Here is a 19926-nt window from a genome sequence, read left to right as displayed (position 1 = left end):
CCTGAGACACATGGGTGAGGAGGCAAGTCCAGCCGGGTCCCTCCCCGCCCCGTGCCTCCCTCCGCAGCCCAGGCATTCTTACCTTGCTGTCCTTTAGGACCTGGAGGTCCCTGAAGCCCTTTCAGACCTGCGGGACCCTCAGGCCCGGGGAGCCCCGGCTCCCCTTTGATGATGTCGTAAGGCCCCGGGGGGCCAGGGGGACCCGGAAGACCTGTGGGAATCAGAGATGCCACGGATCAGTTTCACCGGCAACATAAGCAGCCTCGGAAGGCGAGCGCAACGTGAAACCCGATCCAAACGGAATGTTTCTTAGGAGTAAAATTACCACCAAAAACACAAGCAATCAGATCCTCACAAGACATCCACGTATCTGCACGTCTTCACTATTTAACCTAAAATCCTGAATCCTAGGGACTGGAGCAGACGGTGGGGTCAACAGGTAAACTGTCCACTCAGTTCTGCAACCCTGACAACACCGTCTGGCCCTCACTTGAGCCCATCCCCTGCCAGCATCCTGTTTCTGACTCGGATACTCCAACAGGTGCGATTGGGAAGCTTTGTCTTACACTTACCTGACACCTGCCTTACTGTGCATTAGAACCACTGGTCTTAATTTTTTAACGATGAATAAACCTAATCCTTCTGCGTGACAGCTCTAGAATTACGTGTAGCAACAATACAGAGTTTGCAGAGGCCTCTGGGTTCGGCCTCAGCCCCGCTCCTCAGCCAAACACCTCCAGTTCTCTCCCTCCTTCCTCACACATTTCCTGTTTCTTTTCTTTCCTTCTCAGTGCACTCCAGTTGCTCATTCTCTCTCTTGAAACATGGTTTTGAAAATTAAACATGGCCCTAGAAATAGACACTAGACCAGCAGACACTAGAACAGGGTGCGTGCTACACTTAAACGATTTCCTTCCAGGATTATCCTGTGTTTTTTGAAGCCACTTCACACTGTTGGCTCCTGGTGGTGGAGAAGTCAAGAAGACTGTTTCCTATGAGAACTCCTCAGTATCCCACCAGAATCCATTCAGCCTGCTCATGCAAGACTGATTTTATCCCATGGCGACTTTGAGAGGGTCATTTCGGTCTACCTTCAGAGCCGGTGAAGGTCTGTGAGTCTTGAGTCTGTCACACTTTCTCCACTGGGTCTACCTCAGTCACAGATTTAACATACTTGCCTTTCAAATCAAATTTCTGGTACCATGTCAATTAGATCAGCCAACTACAGCAATCCTGACAAGCTACCAAAGAATCGTTAATCAACTGTTTCTGATAATCTTCAAGTCTTTTCACAAATGTGAAATCAATCATCCTAATTCTACGTGTTCAATGGCTTTCATATTTCCTCAAATCACCAGTAAAGCCCCTGCCAAATTCTCCTACCTTTAGTTCCAGGGAAACCTTGATCTCCTTGGTCTCCTTTAACTCCCTGAAGGCCAGGGAGACCTTTCTGACCTGGAGGAAAGTAGAACATTGACTTTACACAGAATTCCAAAAGATATACAAGTGTGTGTGTGAGTGTATGTACAGACATATGTGGAAACACATACACGTGCGTGTATATACATGCATGTACATATGCACATCTAAACATGTGTTCACATATATATACAAGCATGCATACACACACACACACACACACACACACAGTGAACATAGTTCCAATTTACGCTCGTGGAAGAAAAGAGCATTACTTCTGGTCAGCTCTGTAAAACTTTTCATGAAACTCTTCTTTCTAGAACCCAGAAGTTACATTTTTCCAAACACACAAGAAACCATAACGTGGTCACAACCAGTGGAGGTGAAAATGATACTGTTTTTGGTCACAATCAGGTTCACACATGTCCCCAAATAGACCACAAGATGCCTGCAGGCTAAGAACCTGTTTTATTCACCCTTCATTCATACATATCTGACTCAGCAGTGAAAATTGCAGTGCCTGGAAGCTGGTAGGCACCCAATAAATGTTTGCTTAATACATCAATAAATTAATGAATGGCCCAAATCCATGATTTTTATTGATATGCAAATGAGATGCAAATGAGATGCAAATGATCCACTGATTCTTAAGAAAATCAGAATGTCTTTACACAGCCTTTCACAAGGTTATACAAAGCAGGCTGCCACACAGAAATGGCATTTTTAATTTAAAGAGAACACTATCTTGTGCTGTAATTATGCCGGTTCTATCACTATGACAGTGCCTAAGGTTAGGAAGCTCTGTGTCTTCCAGCAGCATCTCCTAGACTCTCTTACCTTGAAATCCTGGAACTCCTGGAGGTCCCATATCACCCTTAGAACCTGTTATTCCTGGAGAGCCACCAATCCCCTAGACACACAAAGAGGACATCAGTCTGGAATTGCTCAGGAGATGAACAACAAGCCTCTCAAGTAACTGGTTGTCGGGAAGCTGGGACAGTCCCTCAATGTTCTACAGAGTAGCTTTGTGAGCAAATGGTGCCTTGGGGTTTCTCGAATAATGTAAAAAGAATGACAAAACCTCTGTGTGTGCCCAAATTAGGAAGCTGGAAATTGGAACAACTTGCTTCATTCCCTGTGTCCCCTCTGCTTGTCCATCCACACCGTATGTTCTGAAAGCAGGTGCAAATCTTACTTCTGGCTGTCCCCAACCCACAGCGCGATGCCATGAACAGAGTCAGAACTCCCTAAGCATTTGTTATGGCTACATACCAATCTGGAAAACCTTCCTCTAAACACTCAAGTATAGGGATTTTTCTTTAGAATTAGCTTCTTATCTTATCTGAAAAGTAATTTTAAATACAGAAAGAAGACCAAAAAAAATACTAACAAAGGATATTTTCCTTCATAATATAGCAACATTCATGTATTTTAAAAAATTATCTCATTTTCTAGCTATTTCAACATAGCTGTTCCTTTCTCTTTACCTAAAAAGTTGCATTGTTTCTTACACATACTTGTTTCTTTGCTTTACCTTATTTTAAAAAGTGCCATAACCAAAATAACATGTATATATATATATACACACACACACACACACACATTTATACATATGTATACACAGAGAGACAGAGAACCACAGATCGGCACTAGGAACGGGGAGTATATTTCTATGTTACTGAGGCTTGCTTTTTGCATCAAGTTTGTAAATAGACTTTTAAACCCAGGCATTGAACTGTAATTTCCAGTAGTGTAACATTTCCCTTTAATGGTTCTTACAAAACTAGATTGTAACAAATGCTATAATAGTTGCCTGCTCCGATGCCAATAAAGATGGCTGATGACTAGCAAGAGAGAAGGAGCTGGTTCAGAGAGGATTTGGGAGTGTAACACACATGTATACATACATGTAAACACATACACACACACAGATTATTCTGTGATCCTTTTCAAAAACAAGACCCACAAATGGACAACTTACAGGCATGCCCTGGAATCCTGGGTCTCCCTTGGGCCCTGGGGCACCAGGAGCCCCTGGCCAGCCTGGGTTTCCTTTGTCACCTTTCAGTCCATCAAGCCCAGGGAGCCCTGGAGGCCCCATGGGTCCCGGAAGCCCTAATAGGAGACACAGAAGTCACACATTTGAGGTTAGAGTGATTTTATGTACAAGTGCCATTGGCTGTGGCTGTCATCACTGCCAGCCAATGGTTCCTAACTGTATACACCACCACCAAGCTGCGTGAGCCCTGAAGAAACCAAGGCAGGTTCTAGAAGGAAGAATCTGCTCAATGGGCAGGAAATGTTGATATAACCACCACAGTCTCAGGGTCTGAATGCCCTATGGTTCCTGTGCTGGAGGAGCCAGGCTGCAGAGCAGTCTTCCTGGCCGCGGGGCAGAGGCGTGCCCGAGTGCTGTCTGCTTTAAAACAACCACCACACGTGGCGTTTGTGCTCCAGGCTTCCTCAATAATGTCCTTTCTTGCCTCTCCCTAATTACTCCCATATGTGCTAAATTCCTTGACAGAAAGGACAGAAGAAAAGCATTGACCTAATGAAGGCCAAATACAAGGGGCCCAATGTCTTAAGCAGTTTCAAGCTGTAGTGAACGCTGCAAACTTATAAATAAAAACTCAGTTGGGAATGTAAGCACTTAAATTTCTTTTACACTTGTGTATGTTTGTGCCTCCTGTTTTGGCTCAGGCTCTGTCCCTGGTGAGACATCCTTACCTGGCAGGCCAGGTTGTCCCTGGGGGCCCCGGTCTCCTTTGGGCCCCTCCACAGGGTGGCCCGGAGCTCCGGGCAATCCCGGCTGTCCCTGTGGCCCCGGGGGACCCATGAATCCTGGTTCTCCTTTGGATCCTGGTATTCCCGGACTCCCAGCCAATCCTGGGAAACCCACATCGCCCTTTGAACCTAAACAATAAATACAGTTGGAGATCACGAGAAAGGCAGGGCAGAAGAGAAACCCAGGTGCACCGACAAGGAGGGAGGGGCTTCTGGAAGGCACCAGGAGGAAAACAAGCTGGGTACCCTTTTCCCTCCTTTTTATTAAATAACACACTGGACTCCTGCCATGGCCAACCATGGCCATGAAGAAGAGTAAACTTAGGATACAAGGAACCTGGCTGTCAGTCTTTATACTTTTTAAAGGAAGTGTTCTATGGCAAAGACATCTGAATACATGCATAGATAAGCCTACAAGCAATTGCACTGATAAAATTAACAGCTTATTCCACCAAGAGGTGAATGAATAAACAGACTGTGTTATATCCACACCATGGAACACTACTCAGCAAGCAAAAGGAATGAACTATTGATACAAGCAACAACACAGATGAAAATCAAACTAATTATGCTGTGCAAAAGAAGTCAGACTAAAAAGAGTACATGCTGTAGGATTTCGTTTATATAAAATTCTAGCAGATGCAAGCTAATCTATAGTGTCAGAAAGCAGATGGTTGCTTCGGGCTGGGGTGGGGGGCAGGAAGGGGCAGGAGGGAGGATGACAAAGCAGCCTAGGAAGCTTTTGGGGTGATGGATGTGTTTGCTATCTTGAATGCGGTGTTATTTTCACAAGTGCATGCATATATCAAGACTTATCAAATTGTACACTTTAAATATGTGCAGTTTATTGTATATCAATGATTGATTAAAAAAACTATTTTAAAAGTTTTTTTAAAGAGCTTTTAGAAAAAAAATTGCATGCTTAGTTTTAAACCTATTACCCAAAACTTGCCAATAAAACACCAAAATTCTAGGATTATTTCAAGGTTATTAAGAAAAAACAAGAAGAGAAGGAAATAGGGTCATCACCGAGAAGGATCATAGGGCCCCTCCCTGGGATTCTCTCCCTGCTGTTTCATGGCTGCTTGTCACTGGCCAGTGGAATGTGTCAGTCAGATTGTCCAGACCCAGCACCCAGCACCCATGGCCAATCACTTCCTTGCACCTGCTCGCCCTGTTCTGCTGGCACCATGCACATCAGCGGTTAGTTGAAAAGGAAGAACGCATTCAGCAAATGTTACCTTTCTCTCCTTTGGTCCCTGGAAACCCTGGGAATCCTCTTCCGGGTAGACCTATAAGATAAGGTTAAGAAGCCACATTTATCTCTCCTCACAGTCAGTCTGCAGGTATAGCACAGAGCAGTATCAACTCTTTGCACCAACACCATATACTGTTTGTAGAACACAGAGAAATTACTTAATTGTACCTTGCGAGTAAGATTATATTCCTACAGTTCTAAGATACCCCAGACTGGATATATATAATTTAGTACTAAGTGCCTTTCAGTTCCGAACCATTACGGCATTTAGCAGAAATGACCTGCACAAATGAGCACTTATTTCCTACTGCTGTCTGGAGACTCACAAATTGGCTTTTCTCAGACGACCATCCAACTAGCAGCTCTTCTCAAGGGGCGGGGAGCCAGAGACATGTGGGGCAGCAGACAGTGGGGAGCCCACAGACGTGAGTAAGGAGCTTGAGGGAAGATTCAAACGGGGGGAGGAGGTATATATATATAACATAATATATAGTATAAACATAAGGTGTATAAAATGAGAAAACGAGCAGTAGAAAGAGACCAATACCAACAGCAATACTCCCCTGGACGCTCCTCCCCGACATTCCCCCCTCCATTCCCCTCCTTGGGGTAACTTCTTTCAGACCGTGCAGGTATTACTGTCCTGCTACATACGAGTATTACTACATATGTGATTGTCATCGTCAGAGCTTGAAGCTGGCGCTTCTGCCCAAGTTGCAGCACTCCCATCAGTGACAGATTGGAGGAGCAGATTCAGGGGGCAGCAAATACTCCCAGGACCATTTCTCCAAGGGGGAAAGGCCAGGTGGAGAAGGCAGTGGTCCGGGCTTTTCATGTGTGTCTCCTTCACTCCCCACTGAGAGCTTAGGCCATTTCAGGGTAGGTGCCCACAGGTATTTATGGAATAAATGAAGACCCCGTTCCCCTCTCCTCATCCAAGCCTGCTCCCCTAGTCCATATCGGTGTTTAAACAGCTTTAAGGACGTATGGCATAGGTGGCACTTGGTACCCAGCTCTGGTCACCTAGCATGGTCTGTAAGTCTCTGGGAGATGTTTATGCCAGGGGAGAGTTCACTGTGAAAAGGAACGGGCGCCGGTCATACCTGGTTCACCCTTCTCTCCTGCTGACCCCGGGATTCCATCACTGCCGGGCTCCCCTTTCTGGCCAGCTGGGCCCGAGGGGCCAGGCCTCCCAGGAAGACCTCAAAGAGAAAGGTCATGTCAGTCAGGCATGGAACCCCTTGCAGCACCTGGTCTGTGTGTAAGATGCTCCCTTCCCGACGTTCTTCCAGGGAGTCCATCCCCCCGAGCATGCCTGGCTTCCACAGGGTTACTCCTGACACCCCTTCAGAAGGGACCCTCCACGCTGCTGGCAACACCACTGCACCCCAATCCATAAAAGCCAGTGAGAGCAGAGAGAAAGCACATCAAACTTCCACGCCAAACACGCAAACCTGTTTCTAGAACCAACCAGAACTAGCCATAAAACCAGTTTGGAGAATTGGTTCTAGTTCCTAACTCGTGGCCAGACCTCAGAAAGACCCCGTAAGCCCCCTTAGGCTCAGTTTGTTCATCTGAAGCGTGGAGGGGTGGGTCCTGGCCTCTGGTCATCCAGAGACTACCCAGTGACATCTGGGCCCACGACCCGCCACCTGAGAGGCAAACTCCCCAGAAGCCTTCATGTCCCCTTGGCCTCGTCTCTGAGGGCCCCCCGTCTCTGTTCTAGAACGTGGTCTCTACCTGCTTCTCCTTTGATGCCAGGGATGCCGTCCAGTCCCGGGAGGCCTTTGTCACCTTTCTCTCCAGGCAACCCAGGGCTTCCTGAAGAAAAAACAAAATACCAGAACGCCCATCAGTGCTGTTTTCTTTGTCGTCTTTGAACCCCAAGCTCCAGAGAAGGCCCCACTCACCCACCTGGATAGCCAGCACTGCCCGGCACTCCTTTGGGGCCTGGAGACCCGGGCATTCCCGGGATCCCAGTGGTTCCTTTCTCTCCCTTCTCTCCAGGGGTTCCTGGAAAACCTGCGATCCCTTGATCTCCCTGCGAGGAAAAAGTGGGCCCATTAATTTTATATCTGTCCTTGGATGCGTGTCTGCAGGCGCTTTCTGGATAATAGTATACACGTTGGTGCAATGAATATTGCATCGCAGACATTCCATTTCCAGCTTTCTAACCAACTAATCAAAGTCCACTTCTGAAAATAGAGGAAAAACTAGAAACCCAGAGTAAAAGAGCCCATTGTTGTTTGCACTTCCCATGTCCCTCTTCCCCACTCCTACTAGAGAGCCGCCACCCTGGCCTCTCAACAAGTCTGCTGATTCTTCCCAGGGAAGGGTCGTGAGTAGAAGGCGGGAGGAGGGACAACTTATAATAAATGAAGGGGAATTGTTCTATGTTATGATGCATTTAATGTGCTGATACTTATTAAAAATGTTTCATGATGCATTTCCGCTTGGATGGATGGGAGGGGAGGTCTCCAGGCAGGATGCTGTTACCTTGTCCCCAGGCCGTCCCGGAATTCCGATGCCAGGGAGACCCGCCTGCCCTTTCTCTCCTTTGGCTCCTTTCTCCCCAGGTAAGCCAGGGACACCCTGCGGGCCGGGGATCCCAGGCACACCTTTCTCTCCAGGCGTTCCTGCAAACACGAACAATTGAAACTGGAACGTGTGATTGGCAAGTGCTAATATTAAAAATAAAGAAGCAGCCTGACAACCAGCCCAGAATGAGTAAAAACACGGATCCCTGCATTTATCAACGTGGGAGTCAGCCGGGCCGGTGCCCATCACCCAATCACGTCAGAGCCACACTAAGAAACGTGTCTTCTAAAGACAATCCTCTCACAAAGAGAGACAAGAAATACATTAACCACTTAGAAAGTAAAATACGTTTACTTTTGCAAGATTAAAAATGGCTTTTATGTCCTTTATTCTATAATCAACTCTCATCATCCAAAGGAATCAGAGGGGTTGGGAGGCAGGCCACGAAGGTACGTGTGTACCTGGTTTCCTAATGTATGTGGGTAGCCAAGCCTATTTATAAACGGTGTCAACAGCAACCCAGGTGTTTATATTTCAAATCAAGTGATAATGCACCTCGTCAAGACTTAGGGAGGAGTCAGAGAGGAGGCCTCCTGTCTTGCCTTTCGCTTCCCTGGGTGAGTTCTGAGAAGCATTAACACCCCCACTCTCTAGAGCTCTCTGCCTTCTCTCTCACACCTCCCTCTGGCTGCCATCCCTGAGCAAACACCAGAGGCAAAGGGTTGAGGCCATTCAGGATTGGGACAGAGGAGCCCAGGGGATCCTTCTGAGCTAATGTCAAGGGGCTTCAGAGGCACGAGCTTCTTGTGCTGGCAAAACTGAATGGAGAACTAAACGTCTCCTAGGAAGATAAGAGCCAAGTAGACAATCACTTGCAGAGAATCGAAAGTTGATGGTGTGCTGCCTATGTTTTATTTTATTAAATTGTAAGGGGTGTTTTTAGCACTGGTTATAGTGTCAGCCAGATGCCATCTAGCCCTAGGCAGGAGAGCACACAGGACTGAGGATGTGGATTCATGTAAAAGACACAACGGATCTCACTCTGCAGACCTGTCCCCCCAGCACCACACATGCAGGCGCTAAAAAGAAGACTCTTGTTCTAGAACCAATGTACCTGGCAGGCCCATTCCACCAACCGATCCTTTGGGTCCAGGAAGTCCCGGAGCACCTGGGGTTCCACCTATGCCTGGATCACCTTTAGGGCCTAGAATAAAGAGAAAAACCCAACAGGTTACAAACCATGAAAAGTGCCGTGTCCATGCCTCAGCGTGAGCTCCTGCCACGCCGGCAAACTGAACTCCACTCCGCACCTGGCTGCCCAGGATGTCCTGCTTGGCCGTCCTTGCCGGGCACTCCTGGGGTTCCAGGATCTCCTCGTGATCCTTTATCACCAGTTGGTCCAATTTGTCCTACATGTCACAGAAAACAATAATGACCCATGTCTGCTTAAAATAAGGCAAACTGTTACAGAAACACAGGTTGGCGTGATATTACTTGTGGAGAACTAAAGAACCAGTTAGGCAAGTTGTTCTAGCTCCATTGTTAAAACCTCCCTCCAGGTTACCTTTTTCTCCTTGGTCTCCCTTCTGTCCCTTCATGCTGCCCATGTCCACTTTATCCATGGACCCAGGCTTGCCAGGGAGACCGACGTCTCCTTTATCACCCTTGAAGCCAGGGTCCCCCCTGGGTCCCGAGGAGCCAGGGAAGCCGTGGTCCCCTGTAGAGGAAAGAGAAGGCCCCTGGTGAGACGTGGCCAAGTGTCTCAGAGGCCATGACAGAGTGTGGCGTTGTTTCTGGCCAGTAGAAGCAACTGATAAAGCAGGTATGAGGAACTAACAGCCTGTCCAAAAGTGACATTAAATGGCGAGTGTCTGAGTTACCCAGAAGAATCTGACCCCAAGTAAACAAACAAAAAAGCCATTTTCTAGAATTCATGATTTGCTAATAATTCTAATATATGTGACTTGGCTTATCAGTTTAAATATCTCACATTTTCTCTCCTTCCTAAAAGTCTTTATCACTCCTGTTCATAGTGCCCCTTCTATACAAAATAATAGGATGGGAATTTTCCTGTTCCACTAAACAAATGACCATTTTTATGTCCCACATTCAAAGTCGATTTCTTTTTTAAAAAATTATTTTGGACCAATTTCAAATAACAAGATAAGAAATAAAAATCAAGATTTGTAAAGGTGTCCAGTTTGATTCTAAGGACTCAGTTCTTGTGCCTTGTGTGACTGAAAATTCCACCATTACAAAAAAAAAAGAGAATCCCGACTGCGCCAATAAGGAAAACCTGAAAACCTGTCTTTTCTCTGATTTGTTGCCCGAGCACAGCCTTTAAACCCACAGGCTCTGGGCGTCTTGAACTCCTCCTGGAAGAAGGAATCTTCCAGACACTTTCTTCAACTTATTCTTCCCTCTGCCTCTTGAATATGACCTACAACCATTTGAGAATTTCCCAGAAGGCATTGAGACATACGCTCAAGAAGGACTTTTCTGGAGTTACCAGCTCCCTACCTTTTTCACCCGGCAATCCTGGCACGCCCACTGGTCCCGGCGATCCGGGCTGCCCCGGGGTCCCCATGACGCCCATCTCTCCCTTGGGACCTGTGGCCAGATGGAAACACTGTGAACACTGATGGCAGACGCTCAGGGTCATAAACAAGACAAGGTAGGGCGTCTCCTCCTCGTCCATTTGGGGCAGGAGTTCACAAATCATTTACCTGGAAACCCAGGAAGCCCGGGTGTCCCCTGCTGTCCGGGAAGACCAGGGAGCCCGGACTGCCCAGTTAGGCCAGGGAGCCCTTGAGTCCCTTTATCTCCTTTGGGGCCTGGCATGTCAAGGCCTGGGAATCCGGGGAAACCCTTCTCTCCTTTCACTCCGGGAGGGCCTGAAGGTGGGTGAAGAGCAAATAACCGTTAGCAGAATTTACAGAGTGCCCTGCAACGCCCCTCACTGTGCTGAACTCTTCCCCTCTGCAGAAGGTATTCGAACATGCCCACGGTGGGGGTCGGAATGGCTTCCACCTTCTCAGATAGTGGTGCTGGGGGCCATCGAGGCAGTCATGGGTAATAATATCCCAAGACCACGCCCCTCCTTTCCACCATCAGTGGTCACCAATTACCACTCCAAGCGCCTCTCTCTGCAGTCTTCAGGGCTAAGACTAGCGTCTCTTCAACCGTTTGTCACCGACTGTCTTGCCCTGCTCTGCCATCACCATCCCAGTTCTAGGATTATTATTACAGGCAAAGGCAGCTTCTAGACATGGGTTCAGTTAATTTACGTTACCCACAACTTACTAACCCTCCTACAGAAAGATAAGATCGAGACACCAATCATGTGAATTAAATGAAAAAGTTATTGCATATACAACAGAGGAGAGGTCTCTCTGGCATGTAAACCAAGCTCAGTGGGAGGAAGAGAAAGACACCTGTGACGCCACATTTAAGCAAACAGCCGAACCTATTGCCCTAAACCAGAATTTACTTTTTCCCCTTTTATTCACAAGCTATGCTAATCTCCCCTTCATGGAGACGCCAGCATCAGCTCCTATCCCATCGCGAGTATGATCTAGGGACAGGATAATCTGGAAGAATGTCACATCACCTGATGACCCTGGTGGTCCCTGTCCTCCAGGTGGGCCCATCACTCCAGGGGGGCCTATTCCGGGAACTCCCGGAGCTCCTTTGGGACCTTGTAATCCAGGAGGTCCTGGGTCACCTGGAGGGGGAAGGAATTGTGAATAAACCGCAAAGGGACCACAGCACGGTTCACAGCGTACACTACCCACTCACACACTAAGCCACAACAACAGAAAACCATCAGCTCTCGCCTTCTAGGATTTTCATCACTCATTCAACAAACATTAACTGAGAACCTAACAGGTGCTCTGGGGACACAAAACAAACAGACCCAGTCCCCGCCACAGTCTAGAGTCTTCTGTAAGAAGTTACCTCTGATTCCCTGAAGGCCTGGGGGGCCGATAGCTCCGTGCTCTCCGGGAATGCCTGGTCCCCCGATGTTCCCCTTCTCCCCAGGTGAGCCGGGGATGCCGGGAAGCCCTGGAGACCCTTTGAGTCCTGGCAGACCGATTCCAGGCTCTCCCTGGAATCCCCGAAGCAGAGAGAAGTCATGTTTTCATCAAGCCCAGAGCACAAGTGCAGACTGTTATCTGACACTGCTGACGCATTTAACAAGAATAATACCCATCCAACCCTCTTCAGCGAAGTCACACTAGCCCAGGGGTCCCCAACCAGGGCCATTTTGCCCCCTGAGTGACTTCTGGTAATGTCGGAGATATTTCTCGTTGTCACAACTTGGGGGCGGGTGTGGGGTGCTCCTTCGGTATCTGTGGGGAGAGGCTACCGAGCAGGCTGCTAAAGATCCCACAATGTTCAGGGAAGCCCTCGCCACAAAGAATTACTGGACCAAAATGTCAATAACGCTGAGGCTGAGAAACCCACACTAGACTCTCCTGGGCGGCTATTACGTCTTTGAGGACAGTGGCCTTCAAATAGCTTTCTTCTGTCACCACAAGAAGACACGCATTGTACATTGAGATCCAAGATACACACAGGCAAGAGCATGCTCATACAGCTGGAACAAATGATTCCCCCCAAAACATTTACTACCATGTGTTCTGCATGCTGGTATGTTCTATTCTACACTATTTCATTAAAAAAAAAAACACGCTGGTCCAACATATCCCACATTTAATAATAACCCACATTTTATGTGTCTGATTAATAACAAGCATGGGGAAACAGCAATCCAGAGAGCACTCAGTACCCACCTTTTGGCCTGGCACACCTGGAGCGCCAGGTAAGCCACTAAATCCTTGGCGACCTGGACTCCCAGGAGGTCCCACATCTCCAGGTAAGCCATCAACACCTGTTTTGAAGAGTTAAAAAAATCAATGATGTAATAATGCGATTCCCCACTTTCTTCACTTCTTTTACACTTGCCCAAATGTACCTGATCTGATCTGAGATGGCCACAGCAAGGAAGCCCTAGGCCCCTGTGGGCTGTAGGAGAGAACCCCTTCGAGGTGGGTCTTAAACAAATGCAGCATCTGCCAGCCCCCTGGGCAGCTTCCAGGTCCTCACGTCCCAACACCTTCCCAACCACACCTCTCCACTGGGAGGTGCCATTTCTCCTGTCGCCTTGGGGACTGAAATCACTGTCCCCACACTGTGCAGACTCTTGGGCAAGCCTCCCCCTAAGGACACGGTCACTAACTCGCAGAGTGTGTTTCCATCCATTGCCTCTTTTTCTCACAGAATTCACACGAGGATGAGTGGAGAGACCATGGCCCTTGGTGCTGACCAGCCAGGCCAGCAAGAGCAATGGCCCCACTCATGTTTTGGTTCATCCTGCAGGTTTACCTTTGGGGCCAGGAGGCCCTGGAAACCCAATCCCGGGCTGGCCAACAGCACCCTTCTCTCCCGGGAGGCCAGGCCTTCCTGGGGTTCCAGGAAAACCTCGGTCACCTGTTGTAAGAAAGACCGATGGTCAACATGAGAAAAACGTAAACATGTTCCCGTGATATCTCCAGGTGAACTGGAACCCTGAATGTACCTTGGGGACCTTGGAAACCTGGGGACCCTGGAAATCCTTCTGCTCCAGGGGGACCAGGTAAGGGCACAACTTTTCCTGCTTCACCCTTGGGACCTGGGAAAAGAGAAAGAACATCGTGAGTGAGCCACCACATCAGGTCCTCTGAGTGCACGTTGTGCTCCCAGACAGAAGGCTCTGTCTGCAGGCCTTCATTTTTTCCCTCCACTTTTCTAGAATATTCCACAGAGTGATCCTCCTCCCCCCAAAATTTATCTCCAAATATGACCTAGATGTTTGTTTGACAAAAGAATTCCTGAAGAGTCCAAAATAAGAGTCACAAAAAGCTGAAAAATCTATAATAACAAACGGTGAGATGGCCCTGGGTAATTTTTTAATTAGCCTGCCTCAAAAAGTCAAAACACTTCTACAGTTTTCTCTCAATTTGTCAGACAGTACTAATTCTAAGTTGCTTTGAGGCCGACCTAAATTATGTTCATTGGTGGTAAATTATCTTCAGAACATGCTAAGTGGGTGACTGTGCATTATCCGTAATGGTGCAGCTGGATAGCCTGGTGCCATCTCGAGCAGCACAGGAAAACCACCTCTTCTGTCTCCACCCTAGGAGGTGCAGGCCCAGCCCCCTGGCACTCTTGCCTAGGAGATCCACTGGGTGTCAGGAGTTAGCTATTAAGAAAAGACCAAAGGGCTCACTCCAAGAACATGCACACTGACGTCACATACTTTACAAGAATTCAAGATACGTAGGGCCTCCCAGCAACAGCCAACACGCTCTTTAGCTACAGGCTGTGGGAAAAGCCAACAACTGATCCCAGCACATATTTGCTATAAGTTCCACCTCTGGGAACAAGGCTTTTATGATGACCAGAGTAAACCCAATTCTGGCAGATCAAAGAAGGCTGGGTTTCTAATCCAAAAGCTGATTGGGTCTAGATGGCCAAGGAAGTCTACAGAGTGTGACTCACAGTGCTGTCAACAACACCTGCTTCAGGAACCTTCTTTCCCATCCTGCCAGGATGTATTTGTATGTGTCCCAGTTGGTTGTTCTGACAGTAGTTTCTGATCAAGAAGAAAGTCTGATTCCTTTTTATAGCTTTACAAGTTTTCAGATTCCACAAGCACCAAGAATGCTTGATATGTTGACTGTGGAATCAGGAGCTGTGGGGCAAGTGATCAGACGTCCCTTTTCCAAGACTGAGGGTCTTTCTAAGTCAAACCCAGTATTTCCCTGCCTCCAAAGGAGTCACAAAAGAGATATTTCTGGGATCCCTGCTAAGCAAAGAATAATTATCAATGGAGTCATAACTTGGTGCTAAGTAATCAATACTTATATAGTCAATGAGAATGATAACAACAGACATATTAGGATGCTATCCTTGGACTTCCATCAAAGACTGGCTAATATTTCCTATGTTAAAGTGCTTATGAACCTTACACATGTCTTCATAAAGAAATAATAGTGCCAGTGGGTACAGGAATTGATAAAACTTCAGCTAGATATATGGCAAGTGACACAATTGGCAACTTAGTGAGCAAGAAGGTCACAGTGTAATTGCTCCTATATAGTTCTTGTTGGATATACTGACTATCCAGCTACTCAGTTACTATGTTTTTCTAGGTTTACTAGTCACACAGTTTTAATCACCCAAAGTCCTTTCATTCATTTTTACAACTTTTGAAACATTTCTTAATAAAGCACCTTTCCTTTCCTCCTCTATACCCAAGCCATTACTGGCCTCTACTCTTCTCATTCCAGGATTTTCTAGGAAACAATATGAATGTTCCATTTCTACCCCGAATCATATTCAACTAATAAATTATTGAGATCCTACTGTGCGCAAGGCCTGAAGTTACCCCTTTTTCACTTTTGTCCCTGATAATAAGCAGTTGTGAGGATGTAGCAGAGAATGTGCATGGGAAACTCATGTAGTCCTTTCTCCACATTCTCTGCCAAACCCTGGACAGTCAGTGAGCTCCAGGAGGGCAGGGCATCTGTCTTGTTTATCACACTCTGGTCACCACTTAGCACAGTGGTTGGCAATAAAATCACATTAAAAAGTCAGCAAACAACTGAAACCAACATGGAATTAAACAGCAACAGCGAAGTTGAAACTTATGCAGAATGAGTCAGTTGTGACGCGCCATTAAGTCGGCTCCGACTCCTGGCGACCCTGTGAATGAGTGATGTCCACCATGTCCTGTCCTCAGCAGCCCTACTCGGCTCCCGTAGACTCATGCCTACGGCCTCCTTTATGGAGTCAATCCACCTCACACTTGCTCTTCCCCTTTTCCTGCTGCCTTCTACGTTTCCCAGCATTATTGTCTTGTCCAAAGAACCCTGCCTTCCCATGAGATGCCCAAATGAATTAGTCAATAGGCATGGGCATATCAGTGGAGAGGTGCACATTGCTTGGGATATACAGAAGCCAGAACGGACTGCACATTGGAGGAATACAGAAAATACACAGATGAAGAGATAAAAATGGCCTTATGTTGGTATCACTTCCACATAAAAGGCTAAATTTAGCTGGCATATACTATATACTTATTATAAGGAAAATCATCTATAAATTCTAATGCTTTTCAGCCAGATCCTACACGATACCCGGCCCATCTCGTATATGAACAAATAGAGGTACAGAAAGGCCGAGGAAGGACTTGCCCAGGTCACCCCCCCCCCCAGAAGAACTGGAACGAAACCCATGTCCCCGCATCGCTGAGCCCACACTCGTGTGCACCTTCATGCTGCACCTGGGGTCCTCAGGCCTCACCTGGCTGGCCGGGGGATCCGGGGCTTCCTGGGAAGCCTGGTTGTCCTTTGTCACCAATGGGGCCAGTAGGGCCAAACCCCGGAGGCCCAGGAGGGCCAATGTCACCACGACTGCCGGGAAATCCAACCCCTCCGGGGGGGCCACGCTCTCCTTTTAATCCTATTGAACCCTGAAGCGAAAAGAGAAAAAGAAACATTATCAGCAGACACACCGACACTCCTGTCCATGTCACATTTTTTCCACCATCTGTAGTAAATAAGTACCAGAGTTTAACGGCTTATGCTATTTATTTACTTCAACCTTCTACAAGGGTCAACTTGTAGTTAATAAATGAAACCAGCATTCTTCTCTCTAAGCTGAGCAATCACCCTCCCTCCCTCACCTTGCATAAGGAGACACTTCAAAGAGTAAGGTATTTATATCTGGAATCTTCTCTTGAATGCCACTAACTTTAAATTGCACATCCCAGCTGACATATGGAAGTCTTTTCAGTTCCCCCAGAAGACACTGATCCATTATCATCTAATTATTCAAATCAACACCATCAACACCAACACTTATAGACTTAAGTTTTCTCATGAACCATGAAACAAGTTCATTTATGACAATCACCATTCAAGTGAAAATACATAGATATAATACAAATTATTCATTTCTTCACTCTCTGCATACCCATTTGTAAAGTGCATATTCAAAGTCCGGAAATACACATACCGGGGAGCCTTTGGGGCCGGGCAGACCCGGATGGCCATCTCTTCCGGGAGATCCCGCTCTGCCTGGCATACCAGGTTGTCCTGGAAACCCTGGGTCTCCTTTGTCACCTTTGAGTCGTATGTCGAAGTAAATCTCACCAGGCTCTCCCTTGGCTCCTGGCTGGCCCATGAGCCCTGGTGAACCTTGCGGGCCCTACAAGAACAAAGCCTTATGACGCCACTGAAGACATCCATCCATGGAACAAACCAGCGTGACTGGTTACACAGTCAACAACAAAATCAAAAAAGCCACCTCCTTGAAAAATGGTAATATGTTTAGATCCCCTCCTTCACTTTCTAGGAGCAAGCTCTATGACAAAGCCCTGATATGACCTCACTTCTTGTGTTTCTCTTAAAAACACTTTAAATGTATCTTTATTCGGTATTCCAAACACAGACTAGGAAAAGGTGGAGGGAGTAAGTGTGGTACCAGGCACCCAGCTCATAGGATGTCCTCAGGTAACTTTCTTGACTCTTGCAACCATTAAGCATTCACAAGAACATTTTAGCAACTGTTGGAAGCTACTGAATGTGTCACTTCCTGGGCCCAGGAACTAGAGAAATGGCTCTGGGCGCAGATGGTGGTTGAAGTGTCAACGAGGCTGGGAACAGCCATGTTTTCTCTAAGTCTGGTCATTACCGAAATTGCACAGGTTTCCGTCTATGCTTGCACCCCAAATTCCAGAAGAGATAAGGATTTCCAGGGCACCAGGGAGAGAGGAAATTCTGGGAAGTGAGCATTGGGCCAGCTCTATAACTGTTATTTTGAGTAGTCAGCAGGCTAGAATTGACTTTCCCAAGAGATACACTCTAGAAAATTTTACAGTTCCCAGAAAGTTAAATCTTCAAGGAATGCCCACATGCACAGATGGTTTCTCCTCCAGCCACTCTAAGAGTTGGGGTTCACAAGGAAAATAGCGAAGGTTTCAAAGAATTGTCTCAATTACTTGTTCTCTTAGGCCTGAGAAAGAAATCGCCTCAGTCTTCCTGCTGACTTGGCAGAATTTAAGCTCTTGTACAATTCATTTAATTTGAATTCCTTTTCGTAAACTCCTCAAGTGGTTCTTGGATATACATGACTCACAGACACACACACACCTCCGTGTGCATGTGAAGTGCACACTTCTCAAAGGAAGGAGTTGGAAGATAAGGGACATGTCCAAATGCTTACTATCTTCAGATATAAGAAATGGCTGCCATCTGTCACATGCCAACTATGTGTCCCATCCCTGGTGGATCACCTCTGAGTCTCACCCCAACTCTCTAGGGAAATCATTGAAAGCACTGCTTAGCAGATGAGGGAGCTAATACTCAAAGAGCTAATACTCGGTGATATATCCAAGACGACACAGCCAGACAGTGCTTATTCCTGGCTGCAGAGCCTGTACTTTATCCTCACACCACATGAGAGCTAAAGATTTAGGTGTTATCTAGGAAAAGCTGCCTGTTACACAAATGTGGGGACAAGCAGGTTCAGAGGCCTGCTCAAAGCAAAGAAATGGCAAATGCGGGACTAACCTAATGGGGCTGACTTATATTCCTGCCCATGTTGCTTCCTAAGAGCTGACACAATGCCGGCTACAGAAGCAGAACACCTGCTCTTCCCGTGCTGAACACGGCATGGTTACACCTGCTCAGAAGCACAACCAACACCATCCAGCGCACTTCCAGGAGCCCAGAGAGGTGGCAACGAGTCTGCACTGTCCAATACTATTTAAAAATGTAAATTAAATAACATTAAAACTTCATCTCCTTGGTCATACTAGCCACACTTTAAGGACTCCATAGCCACCACTGGTCAGTGGCTACCAAACTGGACAGTGCAGACCTCGGACATTTCTATCATGGCAGAAAGTTCTCCTGGACAGATACAGCTGGTCGGAGCTGGAAGTGCCCCTGATAACGAAGGACACTTCACTCAGATCCACTCAGGAAGGTGGAAGATGCCCAGTCTATTTGCTCTAGTCCCTAGAATGGCAACACACTATTTTTACCAGTCACCTGCCAGAAAGTTTAACAGAGGGTCATGGAAAATTCATTATTTTGTTGAAAGGTGTTGTGGTATTTTGTAGCTTTTCCTCTTGAATTAATAATAGCTCCTGTGCCTTCTTAAATCCCAGCTAAACTTTGACTCCTCCGTGAAGCCTCTCCTGGTAGGTACAGGCTGCCTCCTCCCCTGTCTCCGTGGGGTACTGTATGGTCCTCATTATAGAAACTGCTTTCTTTATTAGGAGCATTTGCTCACACATCTGTCTCTCCACTTGTCTTCCAGGGCTCTGAGGGCAGGACCAAGGCTTTCTAACTTTGTGTCCTTAACGTCTGCAACTAGGGAGACGTTGGAGGAAGTACATGTTGAACTGGCAACATTCACCAATAAAAAATAAATACCAATGTAAGAAATTATAACCAATGTATATTTTTCTCAACCTGGAAGCATCATTATGTTATTTGATGGTGATTATTCATAGCCTAGAAATATAAAGTTTTCTAATACTATGAGCATTGGGTGAGAGAATATAATTCTTTACCTTAATAATGATGACCTTGTTATCTATCACTCTATTTAAGGGAGAAATCTAGATTCTTTTGAAAAGTGACATTTATGACCTGAGAACATCTCACACAGTTTCTTTGCCACAGAACTTCTTAATCCTAAGCGATTCTAAGGTCTTTTGATCCACATCCCTTAAGATAAATGTTGAGGGATCAAATACTGCCTTGAACATTTAGCATTGGCTACATAAATTGGAGAAGATTCACCAACTACGCCGTCTGCTTCTAAGAAGGGGTGCCTCGGTGGGAACCGTCGGGAGGAGTTCGTTTCAA

At 46.7% G+C, this 19926-nt stretch overlaps 1 protein-coding gene across 2 annotated transcripts in view; it reads right to left on the bottom strand.

The window, feature by feature from the left end:
* Nucleotides 1–19926, bottom strand: part of COL4A1 (collagen type IV alpha 1 chain) — a 147329-nt gene that overhangs the window by 11738 nt on the left and 115665 nt on the right. For both annotated transcript variants that reach the window (XM_004423171.3, XM_087435857.1), the window contains exons 25-46: nt 17063–17254; nt 16349–16517; nt 13581–13673; nt 13388–13492; nt 12796–12893; nt 11957–12107; nt 11610–11723; nt 10726–10893; nt 10520–10609; nt 9564–9716; nt 9310–9408; nt 9114–9203; nt 7958–8097; nt 7376–7502; nt 7202–7282; nt 6565–6663; nt 5445–5495; nt 4147–4332; nt 3401–3534; nt 2257–2329; nt 1384–1455; nt 83–211 (exon numbers count right to left, since the gene is read on the bottom strand). In XM_004423171.3, coding sequence (XP_004423228.1) covers nt 83–211; nt 1384–1455; nt 2257–2329; nt 3401–3534; nt 4147–4332; nt 5445–5495; nt 6565–6663; nt 7202–7282; nt 7376–7502; nt 7958–8097; nt 9114–9203; nt 9310–9408; nt 9564–9716; nt 10520–10609; nt 10726–10893; nt 11610–11723; nt 11957–12107; nt 12796–12893; nt 13388–13492; nt 13581–13673; nt 16349–16517; nt 17063–17254 — 2614 coding nt within the window. The remainder of the gene's footprint in view (nt 1–82; nt 212–1383; nt 1456–2256; nt 2330–3400; nt 3535–4146; nt 4333–5444; nt 5496–6564; nt 6664–7201; nt 7283–7375; nt 7503–7957; nt 8098–9113; nt 9204–9309; nt 9409–9563; nt 9717–10519; nt 10610–10725; nt 10894–11609; nt 11724–11956; nt 12108–12795; nt 12894–13387; nt 13493–13580; nt 13674–16348; nt 16518–17062; nt 17255–19926) is intronic.

This window comes from Ceratotherium simum, chromosome 10, assembly GCF_057802395.1.
Source record: "Ceratotherium simum simum isolate JZ-2026a chromosome 10, ASM5780239v1, whole genome shotgun sequence".
Taxonomy (NCBI): domain Eukaryota; kingdom Metazoa; phylum Chordata; class Mammalia; order Perissodactyla; family Rhinocerotidae; genus Ceratotherium; species Ceratotherium simum.
Note: the sequence above shows the minus strand (reverse complement) of the source record. Positions and strands in the feature narration are given on the sequence as shown.